This window comes from Juglans microcarpa x Juglans regia, chromosome 1S (genome assembly GCF_004785595.1).
Source record: "Juglans microcarpa x Juglans regia isolate MS1-56 chromosome 1S, Jm3101_v1.0, whole genome shotgun sequence".
Taxonomy (NCBI): domain Eukaryota; kingdom Viridiplantae; phylum Streptophyta; class Magnoliopsida; order Fagales; family Juglandaceae; genus Juglans; species Juglans microcarpa x Juglans regia.
The window spans coordinates 611,710-639,278 of record NC_054595.1 but is presented as its reverse complement, the minus strand read 5'-3'; the positions used below and the strand labels follow the sequence as shown (position 1 = coordinate 639,278).

At 37.3% G+C, this 27,569-nt stretch overlaps 1 protein-coding gene and 1 pseudogene across 1 annotated transcript; both read left to right on the top strand.

Moving 5' to 3' along the window:
• Positions 1-538: 538 nt before the first annotated feature.
• LOC121246683 (formamidase-like) lies at positions 539-4,365 on the top strand. Its single transcript, XM_041144919.1, is given in 8 exon segments — positions 539-943; positions 1,117-1,354; positions 1,482-1,672; positions 1,808-2,043; positions 3,015-3,258; positions 3,401-3,477; positions 3,479-3,506; positions 4,070-4,365. Coding segments are annotated over 8 exon segments (1,356 nt in total). The 5' UTR covers positions 539-724; the 3' UTR covers positions 4,193-4,365.
• A 13,728-nt stretch (positions 4,366-18,093) lies between these two features.
• Positions 18,094-27,256, top strand: LOC121246285 (annotated as a pseudogene).
• Positions 27,257-27,569: the final 313 nt, after the last annotated feature.

Here is a 27,569-nt window from a genome sequence, read left to right as displayed (position 1 = left end):
GATACCCAACTTTCATTGCCTTGAGACCAAGACTGAAAATTTGGACAGAGCCAACAGCCATGGCTCCATATGGTCCAAGACTGGTTGTGCCTATTGATGTCAAGAAAAAGCCATCGGAGCAGAAACTTCCTCTCCACAACCGGTGGCACCCGGACATACCTCCTGTTGCTGAGGTTAAAACAGGAGAGGTTTTTAGAGTAGAGATGGTGGACTTCAGTGGAGGTGTTATCACACAGGACTACACTGCAGAGGATATCAAGCATGCTGATCCATCTATTGTGAGTTCCCTTCTTTAGCTTTGCGCAATATTTGAAGAATTTTTCAAGTTCTCGTTCAACAAACTGCATGCACACTGATGAAACACCTTCTTTGATGAACACCCTTGTATAGCTTTTATTTTTCTCTCAAGAATTAGAAGATGAAAAAGGGATTCTTAATCAGGTTGGTGGGCACAGCCTCTTGCAGTTGGAAATTACCTCTAGACATCTTAGTTTGAAACCACCGGGGGGGGGGGGGGGGGGAGGAGAGAGGGGTGGTCTTGGTACTAAAAAGCCTAAGAAGAAAAGTCCTGGTATTTTTGTCCTTTGATGCACATCGCCACCGTGTATTTTAAATTGGGTCCCATTCTAGGACGGCAACCAGCTTTGTCCAAATATGCAATTAGCTTAGCCCTACAAGTCTACAACAATAATTCCATGCTCTCCGCTCATCCACTTCTTCAACCATGGCTCCTCCGACTCCGAAGCAAGTGGTGACCATAGACTTGACAAAGAAGCCATGGGAGCAAAAATTCCCTCTACACAACCGTTGGCATCCTCACATACCCCCAGTTGCAGAGGTAAAAGTTAGCGAGCTCTTTAGAGTGGAGATGTCAGACTGGACTGGAGGTGTAATTAAAGATGATGATTCTGCACTTGATATAAAATCCATAGACCTCTCAGCTGTAAGTACGAACTTTTAACGTATCTACTGAGGAGAAACTTACCAACTCTAGAAGGGATTGTTGCTATCAACCTGATTAGAAGAAACTGCTAATTGAGACTGACATATTAGCATATCCTATGAGCATGATCATTTTGAGTACGTCAATGATTAACGATCTGGAAACTGGCACAGGTTCATTATCTCAGCGGGCCGATCAGGGTTGTGGGCGAGGATGGGATAGCGGCCAAGCCAGGTGATCTTCTAGTGGTTGAAATATTGAACTTGGGTCCTCTTCCTGGAGATGAATGGGGTTATACAGCAACATTTGACAGAGAAAATGGAGGTGGTTTCCTGACTGACCATTTTCCTTGCGCAACCAAAGCTATTTGGTATTTTGAAGGAATATATGCCTACTCTCCTCACATACCGGGTAAAGTTTCTACCCTTCTTTCCCCACCTCCCTAGCCGCGTGCCCCTAAAAGCTTCATAGACTACTCTAAATATATTGCGGAGAAAAGGAATAGATTCTATTTCATATATTATGCCATGCATTGCAGGAGTACGATTTCCAGGCTTAACTCACCCGGGAGTAATTGGAACTGCCCCATCAATGGAACTGCTCGACATATGGAACAAAAGGGAAAGAGATCTTGAAGAAAATGGGCTCCAAAATCTCAAATTATGTGAGGTTTTGCATTCACGACCATTAGCAAACCTACCAACACCCAAAGGCTGCCGCCTAGGAAAGGTATGCTTCATTGAATACTCAGGAGAGTACCAAAGTGACCGTGAAAGAACTTTCATAAAATTCTGGTAGCTAATGTTAGCCACCAGAGTTGGAACTGAATCAATTAGTTATTCACTGTGTCACTGACGTTTGTAGATTGAAGATGGCACTCCAGAATGGGAAAAGATTGCTAGGGAGGCTGCAAGAACAATTCCAGGAAGAGAAAATGGTGGCAATTGTGACATAAAAAATCTCAGCAGAGGTTCAAAGATATACCTTCCTGTATTTGTAGATGGAGCAAATCTCAGTACTGGTGATATGCACTTCTCCCAGGGTGACGGTGAAGTTTCATTCTGTGGCGCAATCGAGATGAGTGGTTTCCTAGAACTTAAGTATATTTCGTATCTCTTAACATTTAGGTTTCTATGTCAGGATTCTGAACAAGCATTGATAACATTGACCAAAGCATCTGATTTGTAGTGATATTGATGATAGTTTCATGAGTAGAAGAGATACCAATTATTTATTATTATAAGCCTTGGAAGGGGCAGGGGGAGGGCGGGATCCCATTGCTCTTGGAATGAATGTTATAAGATCTTACTAAAATAAGAGGAACAGTTTTGAGAGAAATTGTGAGGATATTTAAAGGAACCAGAACACATGTCCAGTACACCCTAGAAGTTGACCTCTAGAATCACTAAACAGAGATGACTGGCAACTGCTCTGGTGTCCAGTAAAAGAAATGACTGCTGAGAAGGTTTGTAATGAGTTAACAACTCTTGCTAAAGAAGCAGCTACTTCAGATACCACTGCAACAACTTGATACACCACTTGAACACTTTAACCATAGTGGCAAAGATAAAGAATATCAGGAGTTTCTTTGTCTTATACATATGCTACGTGTTAGATACTCCAATCAAACTATCACAGAAATATATCCCACACTGCTTATCTCCAGGCATGGTTTTTCCTTCTAAAACCAATTTAGGATTCTTTAACATCTTAAGAGCAGAACTATCTAAACATCATCGAGAATATCCCTTCCAAACACTGAAAATTCTCACTTTTGATGTCAATCACAATGTTGGGCCATCTCACTAACCTGGAAAATAAATTTATGTGCCTCATCAACAACTAAATAACATGTCACAGAACATTTCAAATTTCTAAGACTTGCATGATTTCACCATTGAAAACCACTTTCATCATATTTAGGTCAATCACTACTTAATAAAACGAATACATCAGTTACTCCATTATTTGAGACTCCAATGTACTGAATAAAAGAATCAAACAGCTATCTCCATCTCCAGCACATTGTTCACAGCTTATTGGTCATCCAGCACATATCTTGTTATTTCAGGTGTGAACTTATCAGAGGAGGAATGAAAGAGTACCTTACGCCAATGGGTCCCACTCCTCTCCATGTGAATCCAATATTTGAGATAGGTCCAGTCGAGCCAAGATTTTCAGAATGGCTGGTATTTGAGGGCATTAGTGTTGACGAGAGTGGAAGGCAACACTACCTTGATGCAAGTGTTGCTTACAAGCGAGCTGTCCTCAATGCCATTGACTACCTCTCCAAATTTGGGTACTCCAAAGAACAGGTAATTTAATGCCCCTCCATAACATATGAATTGTTCCTATAACCCATACATGATACATTGCCAGAAGTACCCAAATGCATGCATAGGGTATATTAGGTTTGAATAACATTACTGAACTAGCAGATACTATGGTCATTATCAGGTTTATCTTCTGCTTTCATGCTGCCCCTGTGAAGGAAGAATTTCTGGAATAGTTGATTCCCCAACGCTTGTGCTACCCTAGCAATCCAACAGCAATCTTTGACCAGGTTACTCTTTCCCTTCAATTTTCCAACAAGCATAAACCAAATATTCATTCTACTTTTATCACGTTATCTAGAAACCATCAGATTACTAAAACTTCAATGTGCAAATTATTGATCAAGATTCTATTGCAACGAGTAAATGGGTCACTAGCTTCCTGCCAAATTACAAGTCGTAAACACATTTATTTCCTCAGTTATTTCCAGTTGACCATAAGAAAGAGTGGCAAGATGCTTTTGACCTGAACCACCTCCCCCTGCCTCCCAAAAGAAGAACAAAGAAAAAGTTAATTGGAACTAGTCTATGATTATTACTTCACATGATCCTCAAAACTTGATAAGCTTAAGCAGGAAGGAATGGGCCATATCACTTCTTGTTCTACTTCTCTAAAATATCCTCCATGACTATGCCAAGCTAAATGAACTTAATCAAGGGGGTGGAAAATGTTCTACAACTAAAAACAAATTCATAATATAACCGAGTGAGAGTGGTATAAAGTTAACAGATATTAGGCTATTGATAATTTGTACATTAGCTTCTTTAAAAATGTAGTTGTGTGTCTGTGCAGGACATTCGTCCAAAAAACAAGAAGGTTCCAGTCGGGCCCAGGATAGTGAGGAAACCAGATGTCCTCAAATGCACTTATGATGGAAATTTGCCGGTCACAAGGAACCCAAGTGCCTCAACATAACTCTTACGAGGGTTGCTCAATGAGCTAAAGACATACCAACAATGATACCTTTGGCACCAACTATGCATTTCTGCATCTGTTACCTGTAACAGATGGACATTATCCTTTGGCTACATTTCTACAATTTTCCTTGTCACCACCAGATCTAATTCTATCCTCTATCACAAAAGTAATTTTCTGTTCAATAGAATAAAATGTTGGTGCAAAGGGGCTGCAAAACAATAAATAATGAGAGAAAAATTTGCTTCAAGGCGCATTACAATGTCACTTTCCTTAAGACAATATTCGCTCCTACCAATAACGGTATGCACACGGGTTACAAGCGAATTTGCTTCCAAGATACAATAAAGCCCAGAACAAGTCTATTTATCTAATTGCGTTATGCACACACGAAATTAGATCCCAAATACCCTTAAATTTTGCTATTCAACCAATAAATTAGAAATATGTTCTCTCGAGAACAAATAGATTCTAACAAGTTTTGAAGAAGTGAAAAACTTGGGGAGAGCGAGAGAGAGAGATAAAGAGAGAGAGAATTCGAAATTGAATTCTGAGATACTCAAATGGCAGGCCAATGGGTCTATTTATAGATGGCCAAAAGTTGTGAACGAAAAGTTCTAAAAACTTTTCTAAATTAGTATGTATATTAGTTTGTTGCCATATGACACAATAGTTGGACTTAGTCCAATGGTTGCCTTGTTTCCCCTTCAATTGGTTAGCACTAGTTCGAGTCATGAGGTGCGCGGTTTGGGAATTTTATTTTCTCATTTTCCCAAGCATTGCAAGCAGAGCCTGCTAGCGCCTTGTGCGCGGACCGCTTGCCCATGTGTTGCAGTGCTTCATGCAGCACGCCCCTTGAGCCCCAAGCGTTGCAGTGCATGAGCGCCTAAGCCACATGCCTCTTGGAGCCAACCTCTTCATAAATCAACAAAAATACGTTATAACTTGTAACACCCCGTATTTCAGTGTATTTTTACTAAAGGATTATTTTTTATTGTTCAAAAATTTATCCTCTTATTTTAAAATTGGTTGGATTTTTAGTAAGTTTATTTCTATGATTTTAATTTGGTGAAAATTATTTTTATGTGCCTTCTTAATATTTATTTATTGTTATGCATTTAAATTACTTTTAATATTTAAATTAATTACTGTGGGATTTAATTATTTCAATTTGACTTTACCATTACGTTTTAATTATTTTATTTAACTTGTGGTTTTAAAATCATCTCCGTTGGATTATTTTTGTGACCCAAGTTATGAGGATTGTACCTCATTTCTTTTCCCTCCATTTTTTCTTTCCTTCCTTTTTCTTTTCTTTCTTTTCTTTTTCTTCTTTATTTTTTTTTCCTCCGCGCGCAGCTCCCTCTCTCTCCCTCTCTCTCCGTCCGTTCTTCCTCTCCCCCAGCCCGCCGCCGTCGCCCCACCGTGCGCGACACCGCCGGCCGACCAGCTCCCCCTCCCTCCGGCGACCTCACCTCCCAAATCTCAGCCCCTACCTCGCCGCCGGTAGTCCACACGCACCCCACGAAGCCGCGGGCCACCTTCACGCCAGCGCCGCCGTGAGCCGGCGGTGGCCTTCACCGCCAAGCCCGCTAGCTTCCCCAGCCGCCGGCGACCTCACCCCACCAACCTCATCTCCATCCGTGCCGCCGTTAACCACCAGTAGCCCTTCGAAGCCGCGGCACTCTTTCCGCCGTTGCGCCGCCGTCGCACCACCATTGGCCACCATCTTCCTACAACTTCATCCCCGACCTCTTGGCAACCCATTGGACCCAACCGCACCTCCGATCCGTCACCGGTGAAGCTCCACCATCTACATTTCCGATTTGGGCATTTGGGTCTTCTACCGCCCATTCCGCCGCCACCCACGGTAAACCACCACCACCATTGGCTTCACCGACCTCTCTAGGCCCTACCCTACCATTTTTGGGTCTTCGTTTGCCCTCGTTGAAAAGTGGGTATTTGTGACCCACGGCCACAGTGTATTTTACACTGTGGTGTTGCTCAGAAATCACCACTTGCAGCTTCGAGATCCTTCGGAAATTATTATATTGCACTGTAAGTATTTTCCTTAAAGAACTTTCGTGATTTAAATATATTTTTGCACTAACACATATTATCTGTGAATTGGTTTGTTTTGCCGGACTGAGTCCGAGGAGTTTCGGGGGTCGGATGGATTGTGGACGGAGTTGTGTGTTTGTTTGCATTGTGAATTGTGGTTGTTGGTTGTTGGTTATGGCTTGTTCATGTACATCGCATATTGCATGCATGATCATGTTTGTAAAGAAAACTGAGTTTTCGCATGATTGCATACATGTTCATGTGTTTATTGGAATTGGATTTTCATGTGAGTAAAAGGAAAAGAGACTGTAGGGATGGTGGTAAGCAGGGATGGTGGTTGTGTCCCGCCTGTGATTCCCGCCTACAGTGCTCTGTTAAGTATTCATTGTGTGTAAAGGAACTGTAGGGATGGTGGTAAGCAGGGATGGTGGTAGAGTCCCGCCTGTGATTCCCGCCTACGGTGCACGCGATAGGGATGGTGGTAAGCAGGGATGGTGGTTGTGTCCCGCCTGTGATTCCCGCTTACGGTGCACGCGGTAGGGATGGTGGTAAGCAGGGACGGTGGTAGAGTCCCGCCTGTGATTCCCGCCTACAGTGTCCGATAAATGGATTGTTTGTGTGAATCATTTTATGGGAAAATGTTTTACGGATATTTTGGGCCAAAATGGGATTTTTGGCGTGTGTTGGAAATAATCATTTTTCTGGGAAAAAATGGTATTTTATGGCTAAATGTATTTTGCTATATTGTTGGTTGCATTAATGTATTTTTATCCCGATAGTTGTTTGGTTTATACTTACCTGTGGTACCATTTTATGGTATCGCAGATTTTGATGCAGATGATGATGACGAGCCTTAGCTTGGCTCCCTTGGAGGAGTGATCTGGGATTGCTCCTGTTTAGTGAGTTATGTTTTATCAATTTATGTATTTACCTTTTGTATTATATTTGGGATGACTGTATATTTTTTTAAAGATAAATTAATATTTGTATTTAAATTTCTGGTACTTAGTTGGCTTATTTATATTATCCGCTGCGACTTTTATTGTGCACCTTTGCATGTTGCACACACACTTGAGCACATTTCGTTGGGATGCGTGACCTTGTTGTCACCATCCTGACGTCACGATTCCCTTGTCTTTTGTACGTGGGAGTCGGGGCGTCACATAACTTTTCATATCTTCTCTCTTTCTAAAATAATTCACAACTTCCAAAATCAACCCAAAAATATTATTGATAGATATAATATATGATTAATTATTTTGAAAATATTTTCAACAATTCTCTATCATTTTCAACAATTCTCCACCATTTTCAAAATACATCCTAGTTAGAATAGGAAAACTTATACATAAATGAAGGTATCTTTTGGACTTGAACCTTCACATAGTGAAAATACATCAAAGCTAATCAGAATGGCATAGTAGACATGCTTTGAACTAGTGATTCTATAAGATTAGCCAGATATATCTCACATATAAATTTTCTTCTCTTTGGGTAGTTCATAAAAGCTGGCACGTGGATTGGCCTTATGTCTATATCCTGGTTTTATGAGCGCTCTAGAGACAAAGCCTAATTTGCATAGGAGACGGCACCAACCCGACACTTATGTAAGTAAGCTTATCGAAAGTGTCATGCAACTAAACACTTTAACAAAACTCTATTATAAGTCTATTAAGAGCTTATAGCTCAACCTCTTCTTTTCATTACAGTATCAAGCACTTCAAACATTGGGATGATAAATTAGTTTGAAAACTAATTTTAATATCACAGTACTTGCAAATCATGAACATATAATGTACTTTGTTCATTGAACTCAAGTCTTGATATGTTCAAGAGTTGAGTCGAGTTTCCATTATTGGTGATTTTATTGTATAGGCTTTAAACCCATCCCCTTTGATATCTTCCCTTGCAAGTCTTTTAGTTAACGGATCTGTCAAATTTTGACAATATCTCACAAAATCAATTGTAATTACTCCATCTATGAGTAATTGTCTCACATAGCTATGTCTAAATCCAATATGCCTAGACTTGCCATTATATATATGGCTATAGGCCCGTGACAGTGTAGCCTAACTGGCACAATGCAAAAATATTGGTGGTATTGGTTTTGGTCAAATCGAAATCTCTATCAATAAATTTCTCAGCTACTCTACCTCTTTGCTACAAGAAGCCAATGCTATAAACTTTGCTGCTATGGTAGAGTCAGTTATGCATATCCTTTGATCCCCAAGAGATTGCTCCTCCACCAAGGGTGAATATCCACCCACTGGTTGATTTGTGATCATAATGCTCAGTTATCCAATTGGCATCCGTGTATCATTCTACTACCTAAGAAAATCCGTTGTACTCAATACCATAATTTATGGTATTTCGTAAATATTTTAAAATTCTTTGTACAACTATCCAATGAATATGACTAGGGGTTACTAGTGTATCTACTAAGTTTGTCCATTGCAAATGCAATATCAGGTCTAGTACATGTCATAGCATACATTAGACAACCAATAATTTTAGCATATTCAATTTGATCCACTGCTCTCCCAGTATTAGGATACAATTTTAAATTTGAATCAAAAGGTGTAGCCATGGGTTTACAATTAAAGTGATTAAACTTTTTCAATATTTTTTCAATATAATGTGATTATGTTAGAATTATATCATTATTATTTCTTAAAATTCTAATACTCAAAATCACGTTTGCAATACCCAAATTCTTCATATTGAAATTAGATGACAAAAATTTCTTAGTACTTTCAATACTCATATTATCAGTGTCGAAAATCAACATGCCATTTACATATAAGCATATTATAATACCTTTATTTCCATTGAATTTGTTGTAGACACATTTATCAAATTCATGTATCCTAAAACCATTGTTCACTACAACTTTATCAAACTTTTCATGCCATTGTTTTGGTGTTTTTTTAACTCCATAAAGTGACTTAACCAATTTACAAACTTTATGTTCTTGGCCAAGCATGACAAACCCCTCAAATTGTTTCATGTAAATTTATTCTTCTAATTCAGCATTCAAGAAGACAGTCTTAACATCCATTTGATGGATTTCAAACTTATATATGGCTGCTAAGGCAATCAAAGTTCTAATAGTAGCAATTCTAGCAACTGGTGCGTAGGTATCAAAATAATTTAACCCTACCTTCTGGGTAAAACTATTTGCTACTAATCTTACCTTAAACTTTTCAATTGTTCCATCTACTTTCAGTCTTTTAAAAAAAAAAAAATCCATTTGCAACAAATAGGTGTCGAACCAGGGGTAAATCTACTAATTTCCAAGTATTATTACCCATGATTGAATCCATTTCATTATTAATAGCTTCTTTCCAAAAAGCTACATCCTGAGACTTCATGGCCTCTTCATATGTCAAAGGATCATTCTCAACATTATGTGTAATCATGATTTTGTTACAAGATGAAACTCTTGTACCCTCTACCAAGTACACAACAAAATCTGGTCCAAATGACTTTTCAATTCTGATTCATTTACTCCTTCTTGGTTCAAATGGTTCACCTGATTCACCATTATTTTCAAGTGATCTATCTAATTCCACTATTTTATCATTATAAAGTGGAATTGCACTGAATCTATTTTAAAAAAATTCAACATCCCTGGATTCAATCATTATATTGATGTCAACAGAACCATTAGGTTCCACAACTAGGAATCTATAGCCAACACTATGATGTGCATAACCTAAGAAATGTACTCAATGACTTTTTGTCCTAACTTCTTTATCTTAGGTTCAAATAATCTAACTATGGCTTGACAACCCCAAACTTTAAGATGAATTAAGTTTGGTTTTCTTTTCTTTCATAGTTCATATGGAGAAACTTTAGTTTTCTGGTTGGGTATTCTATTCAAAATATAGCATGCTGTAAGCATAGCTTCTCCCCAAAAACTATTGTTTAAACTAGAATTAGTAAGCATGGCATTAACCATCTCTACTAAAGTTCTATTTTTCCTTTCCGCCACTCCATTTTGTTGTGAAGTGTAAGCCATAGTAGTTTCATGAATAATGCCTACAGATTCATAATAAGTAGGAAAGTGATATTCACCTCCTCTATCCGATCTAAGACATTTTATTTTGACGTCACATTGATTTTTTACTTCATTTTTATATGCTTTAAAATTATCCAAAACTTGGTCTTTCAAATGCATCAAATACACATAGCAATATCTAGAGAAATTGTCTACAAAAGTCACAAAATATTTTTTACCTTCTCTAGTAGGCATGTTATGCATGTCACATACATCACTATGTATTAATTGTAATAAAGATTAAGCTCTTTACTCTAGAAAATGGTTTTATTGTAATTTTTGTTTGCATGCATATTCTACATTTATCTATCATATATTTGGTATATTTAGGAATTACATTTAAATTAATCATGTCATCAATTCTTCTAGCATGAAAATGTCCTAAACGATAATGCCATAAAGAATATGAATCAAGCATATAAGAATAAACATTCACTTTATTATTAATATTGAGTTTGAACATGTCTTCACTCAGATATCCCTTCCCCACAAAATTACCCCATTTGGTCAAAACAAATTTATCTGACTCAGACTAATTTAAACACATACTTATTCAGAAGACTACCAGATATAAGATTTTTCCTAACTTCTGATATATGATATACATTCCTGAAAGTAAACATTTTTCCAGAGGTAAGCTCCAAATCTATTGTGCCTTTGCCTTTTTACTGTAGCAGTGGATGAATTTCTCATATAGATAACACATCCATCTTCTTCCGACTCATACCTTTTGAATAAACTCTTTTCTTTACAAACATCTCGTGTTGCTCTTGAGTCAATCCACCAAGAGTTGTCTCCTTCAGGAATATTGACCTCAGAAATCATAGCCACAAAATTCTTTTTGGAGCCAGAGTTTTGTTGTTTCTTTTTAAGAAAACGATAATCTCTTTTGTAATGGTCCGACTTACCACAATGGAAGTAATTTACACTCAGTTTCTTCTGATTCTTACCTTGGAAGTGACTTTGTTTTCTTCTAAAGTTATTCTTTCTCTTTCGGTTTTCATATCCGGATTGCTTGGATTGACCAGTTTTGTGGATCTTCCTTTCCTCTACCATATGCATATTGGAAGTCAAAGAGTCATGCTCTTCCTTACCATCTCTAAGCCTTATTTCCTCTTCTATACGAAGATGTTGGTTTAGATCTTCCAGAGACATTTCCTCAATTCTATGCTTCAGACTTCTTTTGTAGTCTTTACATGATGAAGGAAGTTTATCGATAATGAATGAAACCGATATAGAATCATCCATCTTCATATTGTGTTGAGTGAATTGATTAAGAATATGCATAATTTCATTGAATTGTTCAACAATAGGCTTAGAATCTACTATTTTATAACTAAAAATATGGTAGCCAGAAACTTTTTACTTGTAGTATCTTCTAAAAGATACTTCGCCTCAAGTGTGTCTCGCAGATTCTTGGTGGTTGCTTTGTTCTGGTAAGCGTCAAACAATGTGTCAGACATTGCATTGCAGATATAGTCGTCTTGTTCCCATTGGATTCTTGCCCAACTTTGAGCAATTGTCTGATCCTCATTCGTAGACAGCCTAGGACTAGTTAGAACATATACCACTTTAAGATTGGCCAGGAGAAAGTGCATCTTCTTTTCACAGCATCGAAAATTGGCTCCATCAAATTCGAGTTTAACAAAATCTGCAGCAAACTCTCTCAAATTACATGCCATTAGTAATCAAATATTGTCTTAAGATTGTTGGTGCAAAGGGGCTACAAAACAATAAATAGTGAGAGAAAAGTTTGCTTCAAGGTGCGTTACAATATCGCTTTCCTTAAGATAATATTCGCTCCCACCAATAACGGTATGCACACGGGTTACAAGCGAATTTGCCTCCAAAATACAATGAATCCCAAAACAAGTATGTTTGTCTAACTGCATTATGCACACACGAAATTAGACCTCGAATACCCTTAGATTTTGCTATTCAATCAAGAAATTAGAAATCTATTCTCTCGAGAACAAACAAATTCTAACAAGTTTTGAAGAAGTGAAAAGCTTGGGAGAGAGAGAGAGAATTCAAAATTGAATTTTGAGATGCTCAAATGGCAAGCCAATGAGTCTATTTATAGATGACCAAAAGTTGTCAACGAAAAGTTCTGAAAATTGTTCGGAATAAGTATATATATTATGTTTGTTGCCATATGACACAACAGTTGGACTTAGTCCAACAATTGCCTTGCTTCTCCCTCAACTGGTTGGCACTAGTTTGAGTCATGAGGTGCGCAGTTTGGGAATTTTATTTTCTCATTTTCCCAAGCATTGTAGGCGGCACCTCGTGCGCGCATCGCTTGCCCATGTGTTGTAGTGCTTCATGCAGCATGCCCCTTGAGCCCAAGCATTGCAGTGCATGAGCGCCTAAGCCGCATGCCTCTTAGAGCAGCCTCTTCATAAATCAACAAAAATATTTTATAACTTTTCATATCTTCTCTCTTTTCAAAATAATTCACAACTCCCAAAATCAACCCAAAAATATTATTAATAGATATAATATATAATTAATTATTTTAAAAATATTTCCAACATAAAATGCTCCAAAAAGGCTTAATTTAATTACTATTTCATAAAATATTAAGCTTATCAAAATTACATGCCATGTGAGTCTTCAAGACCGAGACTACCAGATTTATGTTAGGCATAACAGCTGCAACTATTCCAGGTCCATTAGTTTTGCACATAGTTTCCAAGTGAAAAACAACATGAAGTATATCATTTAAGCTAAAGATCCACTAGAAATGAGTTTAGAATGATGCATCGTTCGTAAGATGTGACTCTCCAGAAAGGAGTTAAAAAAACTGTTATGAATCAATCGTCACACTTGTCCAAGGTATTACCTACAACTTCAATCCAAAATTTTAAATTATACTTAACGGGAGCCCTACCATGGTGTAAGATGCACTCGATAATATATTAAGGATGTTCAACTGTGATGCAGAGATGAACATTGAATTCCAAATCCAGAGCCTAACTCCACACTGATGTAATACACCTCAAATTACTTGAAGAAAAATACACTGAAATCACTTACTTTGAGGGGAGAACCTCCAAAAAAAAAAGAGAGAGAGAGGAAGAAGATGATGAAAGAAAAAGAAAATAGAATTTTGATTAAGTTTCTGCATAAAATTTCATAGAGCCCCTGATTCTTTACATATAGTGAAGTCTTGCCAAGGCTGTCTCACATATGGGCCTAGACTAAAAGCTCACTAAAACAACTAAAATGAGAATTACTCTAAATGGCCCAAGCCCATTAACCAACTACAGCTAACATCCAATTAAACAACAAGGACTCAAACATATAATGAAAACTAACTACATAACTTAAGGTGGCCTATGGCCCGACAAGCATATAAACTCAAACTAGTTACTAAGGGCTTGTAATCGTTATGGGACTGTGACAAACCCTCTCCCTTGTAATCAAACTAGTTCTCCACTCTTTACCACAAGAGCGTACAACAGAAACACTAATAACTTCAAATTTCTCAAAAATATTTCCAATATTAGCAAAATAATTTTTACAAATTTTCTCAATCAACATATAACCTTCATTTGGTTCATTTGGATACCAATTGAAATTTGAAATTGAAATAGGTACCGGCATATTCATGGCACTTCTCTTTTGTACCTCATGACGATTATTGAGAATATCGCCAAAGTCCTCAACCAAGTTTTTGTCAACAATAGTTTTGATGTCCGGAGGATGATGACTAATTCCAATAGTTATTGTATGGATTGCAACCGTTGTAGCAGTCGAGCTAGCTTTCTTCTGCCCCTCGTTTGATGGCTTTTCATCATTTTGCTCGTAGGACACTTGAGAAGCGGGAAGAGGGCCAAGATACGCATCAGAAGGAGGAGCAAGGAAGGGCAAGGTTGGAAAAGAACCTCTATTGGTCCAAATCATGATGCCCCTGCCATAGATCCCGTTCGACTTCCTCTTCGTCTGCCTCAACTGCAACACGAGCGGCCTCCGAGTGCATATTTTCAATCCCCTAGACCACTCGGTGATCTCCATAGTCAACAAGTTGCAAGACACCTTCGTGCAGCTCGAGAGCCAGTCAACCATCAAGCTCCAACATGTTGCCGTGGTTAGGAACCAGAATAGCTGCAAGTCTAGCGTGCTCGGGGCCCTAGTTGGCTGCGACGAAGGTGACTAAAAAGCCGATAGGACTGCCTTGTCTGCCATGGATGAATGAGACTGGTGTGGATGGGATTGGATTGGTGGCGATGGATGTGGAACCACACCTAGGGTTAAAGTTTTTTAGAGAGTGTAAGATAGAATATGGATCATCATGGCTAGAGAGAGAGAGAGAGAGAGAGAGTGAGTGAACACCTGATCTGTGGGGAAGAGAAACCCTTGTGGGAACGATGAGAGAACAAAGGTTTTGGGGTGTTTTATCCGTAGAGGAACATTATTGGCTCCTACTGTGAGAGAATGCTTGGTACCCGCCATGGGGAAAGAAATGTAAAGATTGGAAAATATGTGTTTGTTTCTCGAAAAAGTATAGGAAATGAAATGACTATGAATGATCACCTTTCTCATAGGCCTAAAAATTGTTTGAGGAGACAAGGAGCAGAGAAAAGGAAAATAAACACCACTTAGGTCAAACTCTCATAGAGTGCACAAGAAATCAAGGATGCCGCAATCCTTGTCGTTGGTGCCAAGAATGGTCCCAAATGCTGGGTCACCTCTGTTTCCAACTATGGTCTGATTATTGCTTGATACAGTCATTGGAAAGGAAGGAAACCAAAGAACAAAAGGATTTTTTAGAACAAAGGGAAAAAAGGAATCTTATTGGGATTGACCCCATTTTTTCTTCCACTGTCGCTATGTGTTCTTCGTCTTCTTACAACGCACAAAGCTGTTGTTCCGGATGGATAAATTTTCTTCAAAATCCTTCCTGCCATCAATTACATGCTGATGGAGAATTTTGAGATTTTCTTGTATTTGTTTTGCTGACTCTCTGATCTTGTTGAGGGATACAAGAATTTCTTCTATGGTATCATAAAGACTGGTATCTCTCTGATACTACTTTATAACACACCTCAAATTACTTAAAGAAAAATACTTTGAAATCACTCACTTCAAGGAGAGCACCTTCAGAGAAAAGAGATGAAGAAGATGATAAGAGCTAAATAAAAAAGGATTTTGATTATGTTTCTACATAAAATTTTGTAGAGCCCCTGGCTCCTTACATATAGTGAAGTCTTAGCAAGGTTGTCCCAAATGTGGGCCTAGACTAAAAGCTCACTAAAAAAACTGAAATGAGAATTACTGTAAAGGGCCCAAGCCCATTAACCTACTACAACTAACATCCAATTAAACAAGGACCCAACCATGTAATGAAAATTAAATACATAAACGTAGGGTGGCCCATGGCCAACAAGCATATAAAGTCAAACTAGTTACTGAGGCCTTGTAATCATTTTGGGACTGTGACAGCTGAGCATTTGTAGAAAAAAAATCTTACAATTAGGATATTTTTAATTGTTTTATAGATATATTGCAATTAGGATATAGTGAAAGTAGATTAACAAATGATGTATTGAAAAATAATCTAAAGGGAATTCTCTTCCATTGCAATTACAGAGGAACAAGACGTGAGGGTCTACCTAGGGTTTTTCAAAGAAAGAGAGGCATGTGGTTATCAAACTGTAGATCACCATAGTCTAACACCAAAAATGTATACTTTACTGTGTATAAACAAATCGATTTGTCTAAAAAAAGTAGCAGTAAATGGATGAAAATATATGAACCTAAGAGGGAAAATTGTAGAGGAAGGCATATCAAAATAAGAGAAATGAAAAAAAAATGTATACTTTACAGTTCCATTGCACAAGAAAAAGAAAAAACACTCCCCATGTACATTGTCCTTGCAAATTAACTAAAACTGGAAATGACACTGAACAAAAAAGTTAGACCACACATGCTTTTGAATTACTAAGTGGCTATTCAAGTGATTGAATTTGAGATAGTCAATCTCTAAGGAACACAATTATTTTTAGATATTCTCATACTATTTCATTACTATTCATAAACTATTTTACTATTATTCACAGATGATCTGAGATACTTTTAAAATCCAAACGGAGCCTAAGAATCAAGAACTAGAGATTGAGAGAAAAAAGGGCAGGTTGAATGCAATTCGAGAGATTATTTCCCTCTCTTTTTTCTTTCCATTTATAACAAACTTGTTCCCTATGCTATACGACATTGTACTACATTCTTACGAAAAATAGCATATTAGAACAATACCACTTTACTTATTAAAGAATTAATACAAACTAAACGACGTCATTCTTACTAATAAAGAATGACACCGTACACTACAAAGTTTAATAGATTTAACTGTCACTTCCTTGCTTTCTTCCCTCCTTCTCGTTGCTATGCTATTTGTTTCCATCATCTCCAGCTCCATTCTTGACCCATAACACACCCCTCCCCTTCAGAGCACCTTGCCCACAAGATGGAAAAATCCTTGGCGAAGCTAGCAATAGGGCTCCCAAGTAGCATCATCTCACCAACACCCTTCCACTGCACTAACACCTTAACCATGGCTCTGTTGTTTACTTCCCTACTTTGATGATATAGGATTTTCTCAAACTCAGGCATTAATTCTCCATGCAAATCAATTGGTGGAAGTGTAGAGAAATTTGTATGATTTGGAATGGGCCAAAGAACCTGGTGAAAGTTTTAAATTTCGCCTAGCTACTAAAGAATGTTGTCTATAAAGTTGAAGTTTGAGATAAACTAAATCACCCATTGAAAAATCCCTCTTAGTTCTATGTCTGTCATATTGTAACGTCATTTTTTCTCTTGGGAAGCCAATAAATTAGTCTTCAAGGTAGCCATAATCTGGTCTCTTATTTTCAACAATTCATCAACTGTCTAATTAGGTGTCAACCATGATATGTAGCTTGGTATGAGATATACTATAGACAGTTTCATAAGGTGTAAGCTTGGTAGAGGACTGAAAAGTGGTGTTGTACCATCATCCAAGCAAGGTCAACCAATCAAACCATAGTTGAGGTTTGTCTCCTATAAAACATCTCAAAAATTGCTCTAGACATTTGTTAACAGCCTCAGTCTGTCTATTATTCTGAGAGTGATAAGCAGAAGAGTAAGATAAATTAACTCCTTGTAACTTGAGCAACTCTCTCCAAAATAAGCTAGTAAATGTGGACCCTTTATCTAAAACAATGCTCTTAGGCATTTAAAAACATTGTCCAAAAATAGAGAGGCTACCTTGGCTACTGTAAATGGGTGTTTTATGGCCATGAAATGAGCATATTTTGATAATCTATCCGCCACCACTATAATGACAGAATACTCCCTTTGAAATATGTAGGCCTTCTACAAAACCCATTGAAATATCTGTCCATATCTGTTGTGGAACTAGCAAAGGTTGTAATAGACCAACCAGATTACATTTTCTACCTTGTTCCTCTAACACAATGTACATTCTCGAATAAACTTTTTAACTTCAGTCTTTAAGCCAAGCCAATAGAAATCAATTCTAGCACAATTTTAGGATTTGTGAAACCCACAATGTCTTGCAAGAGGGCTAGCATGGACAAAATGCAAAATCTTCAACTTTAACTCAGGGCAATTAGGAATATAAATTCTTCAATTCTTAAACAAAAGGACATGCTTAAGAATGAAAGAAGAATTAGAGGAGGAACCCTCTTGCAACATACTAAGTTGTTGTTGTACCACTTAGTCTTCTCTATATGCAACTTTTAGTTCTTCAAGCCATGTTGAGGTTGGAAAGGTTATGGCTGCCAAGGACACAGGTTCTTCACTGTCCCTTCTAGATAAGGCATTAGCTACCTTGTTCTCTACCCCCTTCTTGTACTCTATGCAAAACTCATAGCCAAGCAATTTGGATATCCACTTTTGTTGAGCAATTGTACCCACCTTCTGTTCTAACAAATACTTCAGTCTGTGGTGATTAGTTCTGATTATAAATGCACCCAAAGTAGATAAGGTTTCCATTTTTTTAACTGCTATGACCTAGGCCAATAATTCTTTTTCATAGGTGGATAATTGCAGATTCTTACCTTTTAAGGACTGACTGAGAAAAGCAAAAGGTTTTTGATCTTGCATCAAAACAACTCCAACTCCACTTCCACAAGCATCACAATCTAAACAAAGACTTTAGTGACGTCTAGTAATGCCAACACTAGTAGGTTTGTGACTACTAGTTTGAGTTCATTAAATGACTTAATTGTTGCTTCAGTCCACAGAAATGCATCTTTCTTCAACAAAGCTATCAAAAGAGCAACTATTTGATCATACCCCTTAATAAATTTTCTATAGTAAACTATCAGCCCCAAAAAACCCCTTAGTGACTTCACATTCGTAGGGACTGGCCAGTTTACCATAGACTTTAACTTCTTAGGAACAACCCTAACCCCATCTTTGGAAATTAAATGGCCCAATTATTCAATTATTGAACATGCAAATTGACATTTTGATTTCTTAGAATACAACTGATGCTTCTCCAAGGTCTATAAAACAGTGCCCAAATGTACCAAATGTGACTATAAATCCTTGTATAGACAAGGATGTCATAAAAAATACAATGACAAATTGCCTAAAAAGGGCTTGAATACATCATTCATAAGCCCCTGGAATGTGGAATGTGCATTAGTGACTAGTAAGTCCAAAATGCATTATAAGGAACTCATAATTAACTTCATGTATCCTAAATGCTGTCTTAAATGTCTTCACTCTTTATGTGAATTTGGTGATACTTTGATCTCAAATCTAGCTTAAAGAAGACAAAAAGTTAATTGAACCCAAAAAGTTCATCCAACAGTTCATCTACCACATGTATGTGGTATTTATCTTTAAAAGTAGTTTCATTCAACACCCTATAATCAATGCACATCCTCTATGTGCCATCAATTCTCCTCACCAACAAAATAGGAGAAGAGAATGGGAACTAACTTGGTCTAATCACCTTAGATTCTAACAAATTTTTCAATTTCAGTGTTATGATAATAAGGATATTAATATGACCTCACTCACTAGTGATGTCCCTCGTTTCAAAGGTATTTGATGGTTAGGAGACCTCTTAGAAGGTAAACCCCTAGGTTTCTTAAAGATCTTGCCAAACTGCCTTGATAGCTCAGAAACACCCTAACAGTCATTAGTCAAATGTTCTTGGTTCCCTTTTGAAACAACTGTAAAAGCAAGCCTTTAAGCCCTATTCTAGAGATTCTGGAAATCTCTTTATCATCAATCAAATTATTGCAAGTGGATGTAAGGCCTTTGAGACATGTCACTCTCCCTTTGTAAGTGAACTCCATCTTCAACTCCATAATGTCCCAAAGAATAGGACCTAGTGACAGTAGCCACTACACCCCTAACATTGCATCACACCCTCCCAATGATAGTGTAAAGAATTTACTGGTAAAGGTTGTGCCTTGCTTTTGTATTGGAACTGATGCACATTTCCTTTCATTATGCAACACCACTCCATTCGCTACCCTCACTTGAATCGAATGGGCTTTCTGGATAAATACACTACATTTAGAAGCTGCTGAAATATCCACAAGGTTATGGGTACTACCAATATCTACAAGTATCTACCAAGATAACCACTTTTTTCTTCTTTAGCTATCCAACTACCCTCAATTTTAAGACTTGGAGTACCTACAATGGCCTGAAGTGAAATTGAAGCAATCTCCCCACACTCCTCAACTATTTCCTCTACACATTTTGTCACTTGTTTATAACTTTTTGTTCCCAGCCAAATTCACTACCACTACTGTCAAACAACTCCATACCCTCCAATAAGTGCAACCTTGGCTTAAGGCACTCATGCCCTTGATGCCACTTGTCCTCACAAAATTAGTAAAGACCCTTCCTCCTTCTTTCCTACATTTGTACCTCAATAACCTTTTGACAGGGAATCTTGGCTACTCGTTAAGTTTTAAGGATTCTTAATGTAGAACCAATTTGACTAGGCTTATACCCATTTGACCCTGAGCCTTGTTGATTAGAGTCCATAAATCCATTCGTCCAAGGTCTCCTTGTACTACACACATACTGTTCTGCTTTATTTTTATTTTTCTATTCTAAGTTCATTATCATGTCCTACATTCCCTTTTCGTGGTGCTCACCACGAGGGTGGTAACCACTTTTACTCAACATATTGCTCGCCAAACCCTGCACTTTTTTTTCCGTTCTGTTTGCCGTGTGGGAGAACTGTTGCTTTGCCCAGAGTTTGAGCACTTTTCCTTGTTCTTTCAGGGCAAGCACTTTTGCTTGAGTTCTGAGGTGCGGATACTTCTGATCAATATAATGCTTGCCAAAAAGGTTGTCAAACACTTTTGGCTAACATAGTCCTCGCTCGGAGTGAGCACTTTTAGTGGCCCCTGAGAAAACACTTTTAGCTCTCTTAGTCGAACCTTCATGCTCTTTCACAATGCTTGCCTCAAGCACGATCATTTTCGCTTGCCTTGTGTATAAGATATTGTTGCTTGTCTGGCTTCAAGCACTCTTTATTCATCCAGGGTGCCACACCCATACAAGTCCTCATTTCTCACTTTAGGTTCGAGCATTTTTGTTCGTACTGGGATGGGAGCATTGTTTGCTCGTCCTTGGGTTCGAGTATTGTTTGTTCGTTCTTAAGTTTGAGCACTTGCCTCCTATGATGTTTTGAAAATATCACTTCATTTGTTTTTGGTTATAAATTTTAAATAATTTTAATAAAGAGAGCCATCACGTATCCTCTAATTATTCTTTAAAATAAATGAAAAACTCACAATTAATTTACAACTAATTTACTTACTTTCTTTTTTTCAAGAGCGACGAATGAAATAATTGGCTGTATTTAAATGTTAAATTGAGTTGAGTTAAAATGATAAAATATTATTATAATATTATTTTTTAATATTATTATTATTTTAAAATTTAAAAAAATTAAATTATTTATTATATTTTATATTAAAATTTAAAAAATTATAATAATAAATTGGGATGAATTTAGTTACTGACCGAGATTTCAAAAAGAAATTGAAAAAACTTAAAGCCCAGAAAAAGAAAGAGAGGGGGTACGAGAGGGTCCTTGGGGTGTCCATGGTGCTGCTTTTTGGCTGTTTTCCAAAGATTTGATGGCCATAAGGCCCTTCCACTCCACGCTCTCCCACCACCGCCGCCGCCATAATCACCACCTTCATCTCCACAGGCACTTCCTCTCTCTCTTTCTCACACCACCTCTTCCTTCATCTTCTTTATCCCTCTTCCCTCATCAACCTCCATCATCCCCTTCCTCAGTCTCCGCCTCCTCGCCTCTTCCGCCACCTCGCTCTCTCGCTCAAAGCAGAAGCAGCAGCAGCAACACCCTCGCCAACAGTATAACCCTCCTTCTCCCTACCGCCTCCGCGCGCTGCCCACGCCCTCGGAAACCCTGGTGCAGAAGATCGGCAAATCCATCCGCCGCCCGGGCGCCCCCTCCAAGGCTAGGGTTTACGCCGATGTTAACGTCGTTCGCCCCAAAGAGTACTGGGATACGAGTCCCTCACCGTCCAATGGGGGTACTCAACCTCTCTTCCTTTGATATACGCCCATATTTCTTAAATTTATTATAATTTTGGAGCGTTTGTTCTGCTCCATCAATGCAAGTTGCTGTAATCATTTTACGTGTGGTATGTTTGGTTTTTCGGAATTGTGAAAGTGGAAACTTTAGGGTTTAGAATCTTGAAAATTGGTTTCTATTTAACCGTGGAGCTGGGTTATGTGTGTATGTGTATTTGAAGGTTCGTAAGTGGTATTGAATGATTGTACAGGGAGCAGGATGATTATGAGGTGGTGAGGAAGATTGGGCGGGGAAAATATAGTGAAGTGTTTGAGGGTGTTCACTGTACCGATAACGAGAAATGTGTAATTAAAATTCTCAAACCGGTAAAGAAGAAGAAGGTGAGTTACGGCATTTTCAGTAGCTTTGGTGCTTCAGATTTTTATTTTTTGCTTCCTGTAATTGCGTGCCATATATAGGATTTTTATACTTTCTTGGTTTATCCTATTTCAAAGCTATTGCTTTTGTGATGCCTAATAAACAAAAGGGTATTGTTTTTGTGATGGTCCTGGATATGATGTGCTAGTTGATTCAATCTACCATACTTTGTCATCTAGACACAACGATGATTCTGAATCACCAAGCCATTTTATATTTGAATCTTGTAGGCTTATGATGATTCATTCATGTGCAACTTCTCCAAGTTAGGCTTATGATGATTGGTTCCTCTTTTGGTCGAATTAAATTTGAATGGGAATGTGTTCATATGCTTATGGAGTTGTCACTTTTTCTTGTTTTATGCTGTGTATAGGGACTGACTGTAGATATTTTTCCCCATTCGATATCCCCCTAAAAAAAATGCAGATTAAGAGGGAGATAAAGATACTACAGAATCTTTGCGGTGGGCCGAATATTGTGAGGCTGCTTGATATTGTTAGAGATCAGCAATCGAAGACCCCAAGTCTTATATTTGAATATGTGAACAATACAGATTTTAAAGTGCTTTACCCGACATTCTCTGACTATGATATTCAGTATTACTGAAGGCAAGCGTACTATTCTCTTTTCTACTCTGTCCATGAGATGATCATGTTGCAATTATCCTTTATGTTCATGTTTGTAAATCATTTGCCCATATATCCATTTTGATCCGCGGTGGAAGCTCATATACATTTTATGCTGAATTACTTATATAGCCAGACCGTGATTATTGTTGTTTATATATTATTAAAAAAATTCCCCTTGTTTTCCTTTTATCATTTATGACTTGGATTTTGAGCTAGATTGTTCAATGATGAAGTTAAATCCACTCATCTTTTATTATAAAATATTATTTCAGCAACCAAGGGGGAACTGAAAACATTTCAATAGTCAATATATGACTTATGAAAAAAGACTCAAGATGTTGTATTTTATCCTTTTCATCTTTTGACTATATCAATTGTTTCAGATTTTGGAGTCAAAGAAAGCGAACTACAGGGACTGTTCACAAGTTACAAAAACGAAAGTCAAAAACCCTAGAGAGTGACTGCATCAAACACACAACCAAACATGAAAGAACATGAATCAATATAAAGGGGGACAGGGCTCAAGGAAAACAAGTTTCAGTTCAAAAAAAAAAAAACTAACTACTATGGTAGAATGAAAAACAAGAAGATTCAAATTGGGACAAGAAAATAATTAATCATAGAAGATCATAACAGCAAAAATCCTTGAATAATGTAGCTACAAACCCACAAACAAAAAACCTGCAGCGTCAATGGAAGAAAGTAATCACTTGAATAACATTGCAGACACTGGACACGAAAGAATTTCTTTCTGAGCCCTAACATTAAAACAAAACGCCTTACTGCCCCAAAAGCAGGAATAATTTCAATTGTAAACTTTCAAGGTCCAATCTATATCCCTATCAAATTTTCCTGAAACATCATCACATTACATTAGATTCCAAAATTAAAGAAATAAAGCCACAAATATCAAAATTGATAAAAAAATTTCTTGTAAGAAAAAAGATTATCAAGTTGAGATAAAACTAAAACTATCAAAATTGAGCAACTCTGGGCTTGATTTTCTCCAAATCTTGTTGAGAGAGGGAGAGAGTTGGAAGATTTCTGAAGGTATGGTGGATTCATACAAGAAAGAATATGAGAAGAAAAATACAAACTGAGGTACTGTAGGTTGGGCTAAACACTGGTTGCTTTATTGTTCGGGGTTGATGCATTGGATGAAGCCAGATTTCTATGCCTTGTTCCAGTAGTCTTCTGAAAATCTGCACCTTGATTGTCTAAGTTGGGGGAATCTTGCATTTCTATTGATTGAATTTGTTTTTTTCATAAGTAATTGAAGATTTTATGAATAAACACAAAGGGCACTGCCTGAGTACATAGAAAGTATACAAGAGTAACACCTAACCTAATCAATAAACTCTATTGATTGATTTTTTAGGCATTGGATTACTGTCACTCACAAGGCATTATGCATCGAGATGTGAAACCCCATAATGTAATGATTGATCATGAACAGCATAAGCTTCATCTTATAGATTGGGGCCTTGCAGAGTTCTATCATCCAGGTAAAGAATATAATGTCCGTGTTGCTTCAAGGTTTGCTTTCTTTTATATATATATATATATATATATATTTTTTAAAGATGGTGATTTAAGTTCCTGCATTTTTTTTAATTTCTTTTATGCAACTGCCCTATACTATTTTCCTTTTACTTTTTGTGGGAAATTAATATGATATATAAATTTCTAGGGGCCTTGGTTTTGTTGTTATGCTTCCTCTAGGTCTAAGATTTGAACCCTTCTGTGCAAACAATTTCTAGGGGCCATCGGATTGGGGGAATTTCTTCTTGAATTTTCCAAGGTGCACTTAAAGGAAACCACTTGCCGAGGGCCTGTGCCAATAAAAAAATGATACATAATTAATTTAAAGAAAACAATATTTGCTTTTTGCTTTCGAAAAAAAATTAAAACAAAAACAGATACAAGGAGTTGTAGATCTTGAATTTGATGTTGCAAATCTTTATCTCTATGGATTTATGAGTCTAGTCCCTTAGGGTTCACTACTATGTGGTAATTTATGTTACGTGAATTGACATTACTTAATAGAGGTCATGTGGTGCGAGTGTGCAGGCTTGTGCATGTGCAAAAGAGATAACATGATACATAAGAGATTTATGGATGGGAAATAGCAAAGAATTCTAAAATAAGCAGGAATAGATAATACTAAATACAGCTAGCTAAGTTTTCTCTTTGTTGTCTTGTCTTCATCCATGAAGAAGTTGCTGGTGAGCTACTCTCTCAGTATAAGGTGAATGAAATGGATGGCATGGTCATAAAATACTTGGTAATTTGTTAATATTAGAAGATAACTGTCCTCGGATTAATTTCATCTCTCTTGGGATCAGAGAAACTGAATTCATGGCTTTTATAATGTGGAAAGTAAAACTATTTAAACTTAATGAATGCCATTTAGCTTAACATTGTGCAGATGTGAGGTTATATTTTCAATTGGAGAATCATCAATTTAACACTCATTTATGAATAAGCCATGCGTATATATAGGTACGCATGCATGTATAGTTGTCCTTGATATATCGATGTATAACGGGTTAAATTTTGACGATATAGAGATCGAAAAATGTAGTTTTCTTTAAACTGGTAATAATTTTCATTCCTGTCTCATCACGACATATGTTTTGCAGATATTTTAAAGGTCCTGAGCTCCTTGTGGATTTGCAAGACTATGATTACTCCTTAGATTTGTGGAGCCTGGGTTGTATGTTTGCTGGAATGGTGAGTGAAAGCAGGCTTTAACATGTCATACCAAATTACTTTATATTGGAAATTCTCCTTGTATACAGTCATCGTGGTGGTCCTCTCTATCAACTTTTTTTTTTTATCCGTAAAAGATAGATATTATAAATATGAATGAAATAAGCATAGCCCTTGTACACAGGAAGTATACATAAGTGCTCCTAAATACATTCTAAAAACAATAAATTAAAGACAAGAAATCCTGAACATTGTCCCTCTCTGTCAACTTTCATTTTAGTTGTTTTCTCATTAGAGCTTTAGCCACTATATAGTGCACTGCTGACCTTTTCCTTGAATGGTCTGCAAATACTAATGAAAAAATGATTTTTATGTCCAAGTCTTAAATGTATGGGGTTGTAAATTATGTTGTTGATGAATAGATTAGTGTTTCTTGATCTCTGTGCCTATTCATCAGTGGGTGGGGATGGCAGGGTGTTTTAAAGTTTGGTACCTTGTCAAGGAATGCGATGCTTACTCTTGAGAGTTGTGCTGTACAGATATTTCGCAAGGAGCCATTTTTCTATGGGCATGATAATCATGATCAGCTGGTGAAAATAGCCAAGGTATGTCTAGTTTCCTTTAGATCTTTGAACATATGTCTTCAATTTTGCATCTTTTATCTGAATCAATTTAGTTGATTGGATATTTGCGTAAAAGTTCTTGCTATATTTTAGTGTAATGTCTGAAACCTTTAAATAAAATATTTACAACCAGGTGTCAGAAAGAAGAGAAAGAGAAGGATTCTAATTTGAAGTTTGTGCTTTCTTATACGACAGGTACTAGGGACAGATGAATTAAATGCTTATCTGAACAAATTCCGAATAGAGTTAGATCCTCATCTTGCAGCGCTTGTTGGAAGGTTGGGATCATCCCATGGTTTTATCCTTAATTTTTTCGTAATTTGCTACCAGGCAACATTTGTTTTAACAGTGTCAAATCTTTGTTACTGAACTGAAATAGGCATAGCCGGAAACCCTGGACGAAGTTCATTAACGTTGAAAATCAACATCTAGCGGTTCCTGAGGTGAATTTTTCATCATTGGTGATAAATCATTTTGTTATTTTCCAAGTTTGAAGCGCTATCTTTAATGCACACGCTTTCTTTTTTTGTAGGCTGTTGACTTCGTAGACAAGCTGCTACGATATGATCACCAAGAGAGGCCTACTGCAAAAGAAGCAATGGTAAAGCTTAGCCCTCAATTACACAGCAAAACATACACTGCTACCGTACGCAACTCATGGTTTTTCGGTTAGCAAGAAATAATAGTGACACTTCATAGTTCTTGCTTTACTATATCACATGAATGTTAGGTTGTCTGGCCTAATATAATGGACCATATGCGTATGTATGAGTATAGGGTTTTCCGTCATTTCACTGTGAGGATTAAGTAGAGTCTAGTGTGTACTTAGTGTGGCCTTGTTCATTTTAAATGCTATTCTAACTTTAGTAGACTCTGTCTGCTGTGTTTTTATGTCATCTTTTTCTCTAGCATGTTGAACGTCTTGTATCTGTTGTTGATGTTTTGCAGGGCCATCCTTTTTTTTACCCAATAAGAAATGCAGAAAGCAGCAGAACTCGTACACAGTAGTAGGTGGCAGGTGCTTTTCAAGATATGGTTTTCTTTTTCTTTGTCAGGTCCTTGAATCTGTAAACTCTGTGTGGGTCGCATTTAGGATGGCGTGCTATGTTTTTGGGTTTTAATGGAACCGTCAATTTATTGAATAATTCTATAATATTTGGCTTATTAGATTTGTTTAAACCTTTTTATATTTGTTTGTGGGAAAATGATTTGTGTGGGCTCAAAGCTGTGAATGTAACATCCACCCGGTTTCTGCAGGATTGTCTGCTTGGAATTGTTTTGCGGCCCTTTTATGTAACTTTTACATGCACAGTTTCATTTT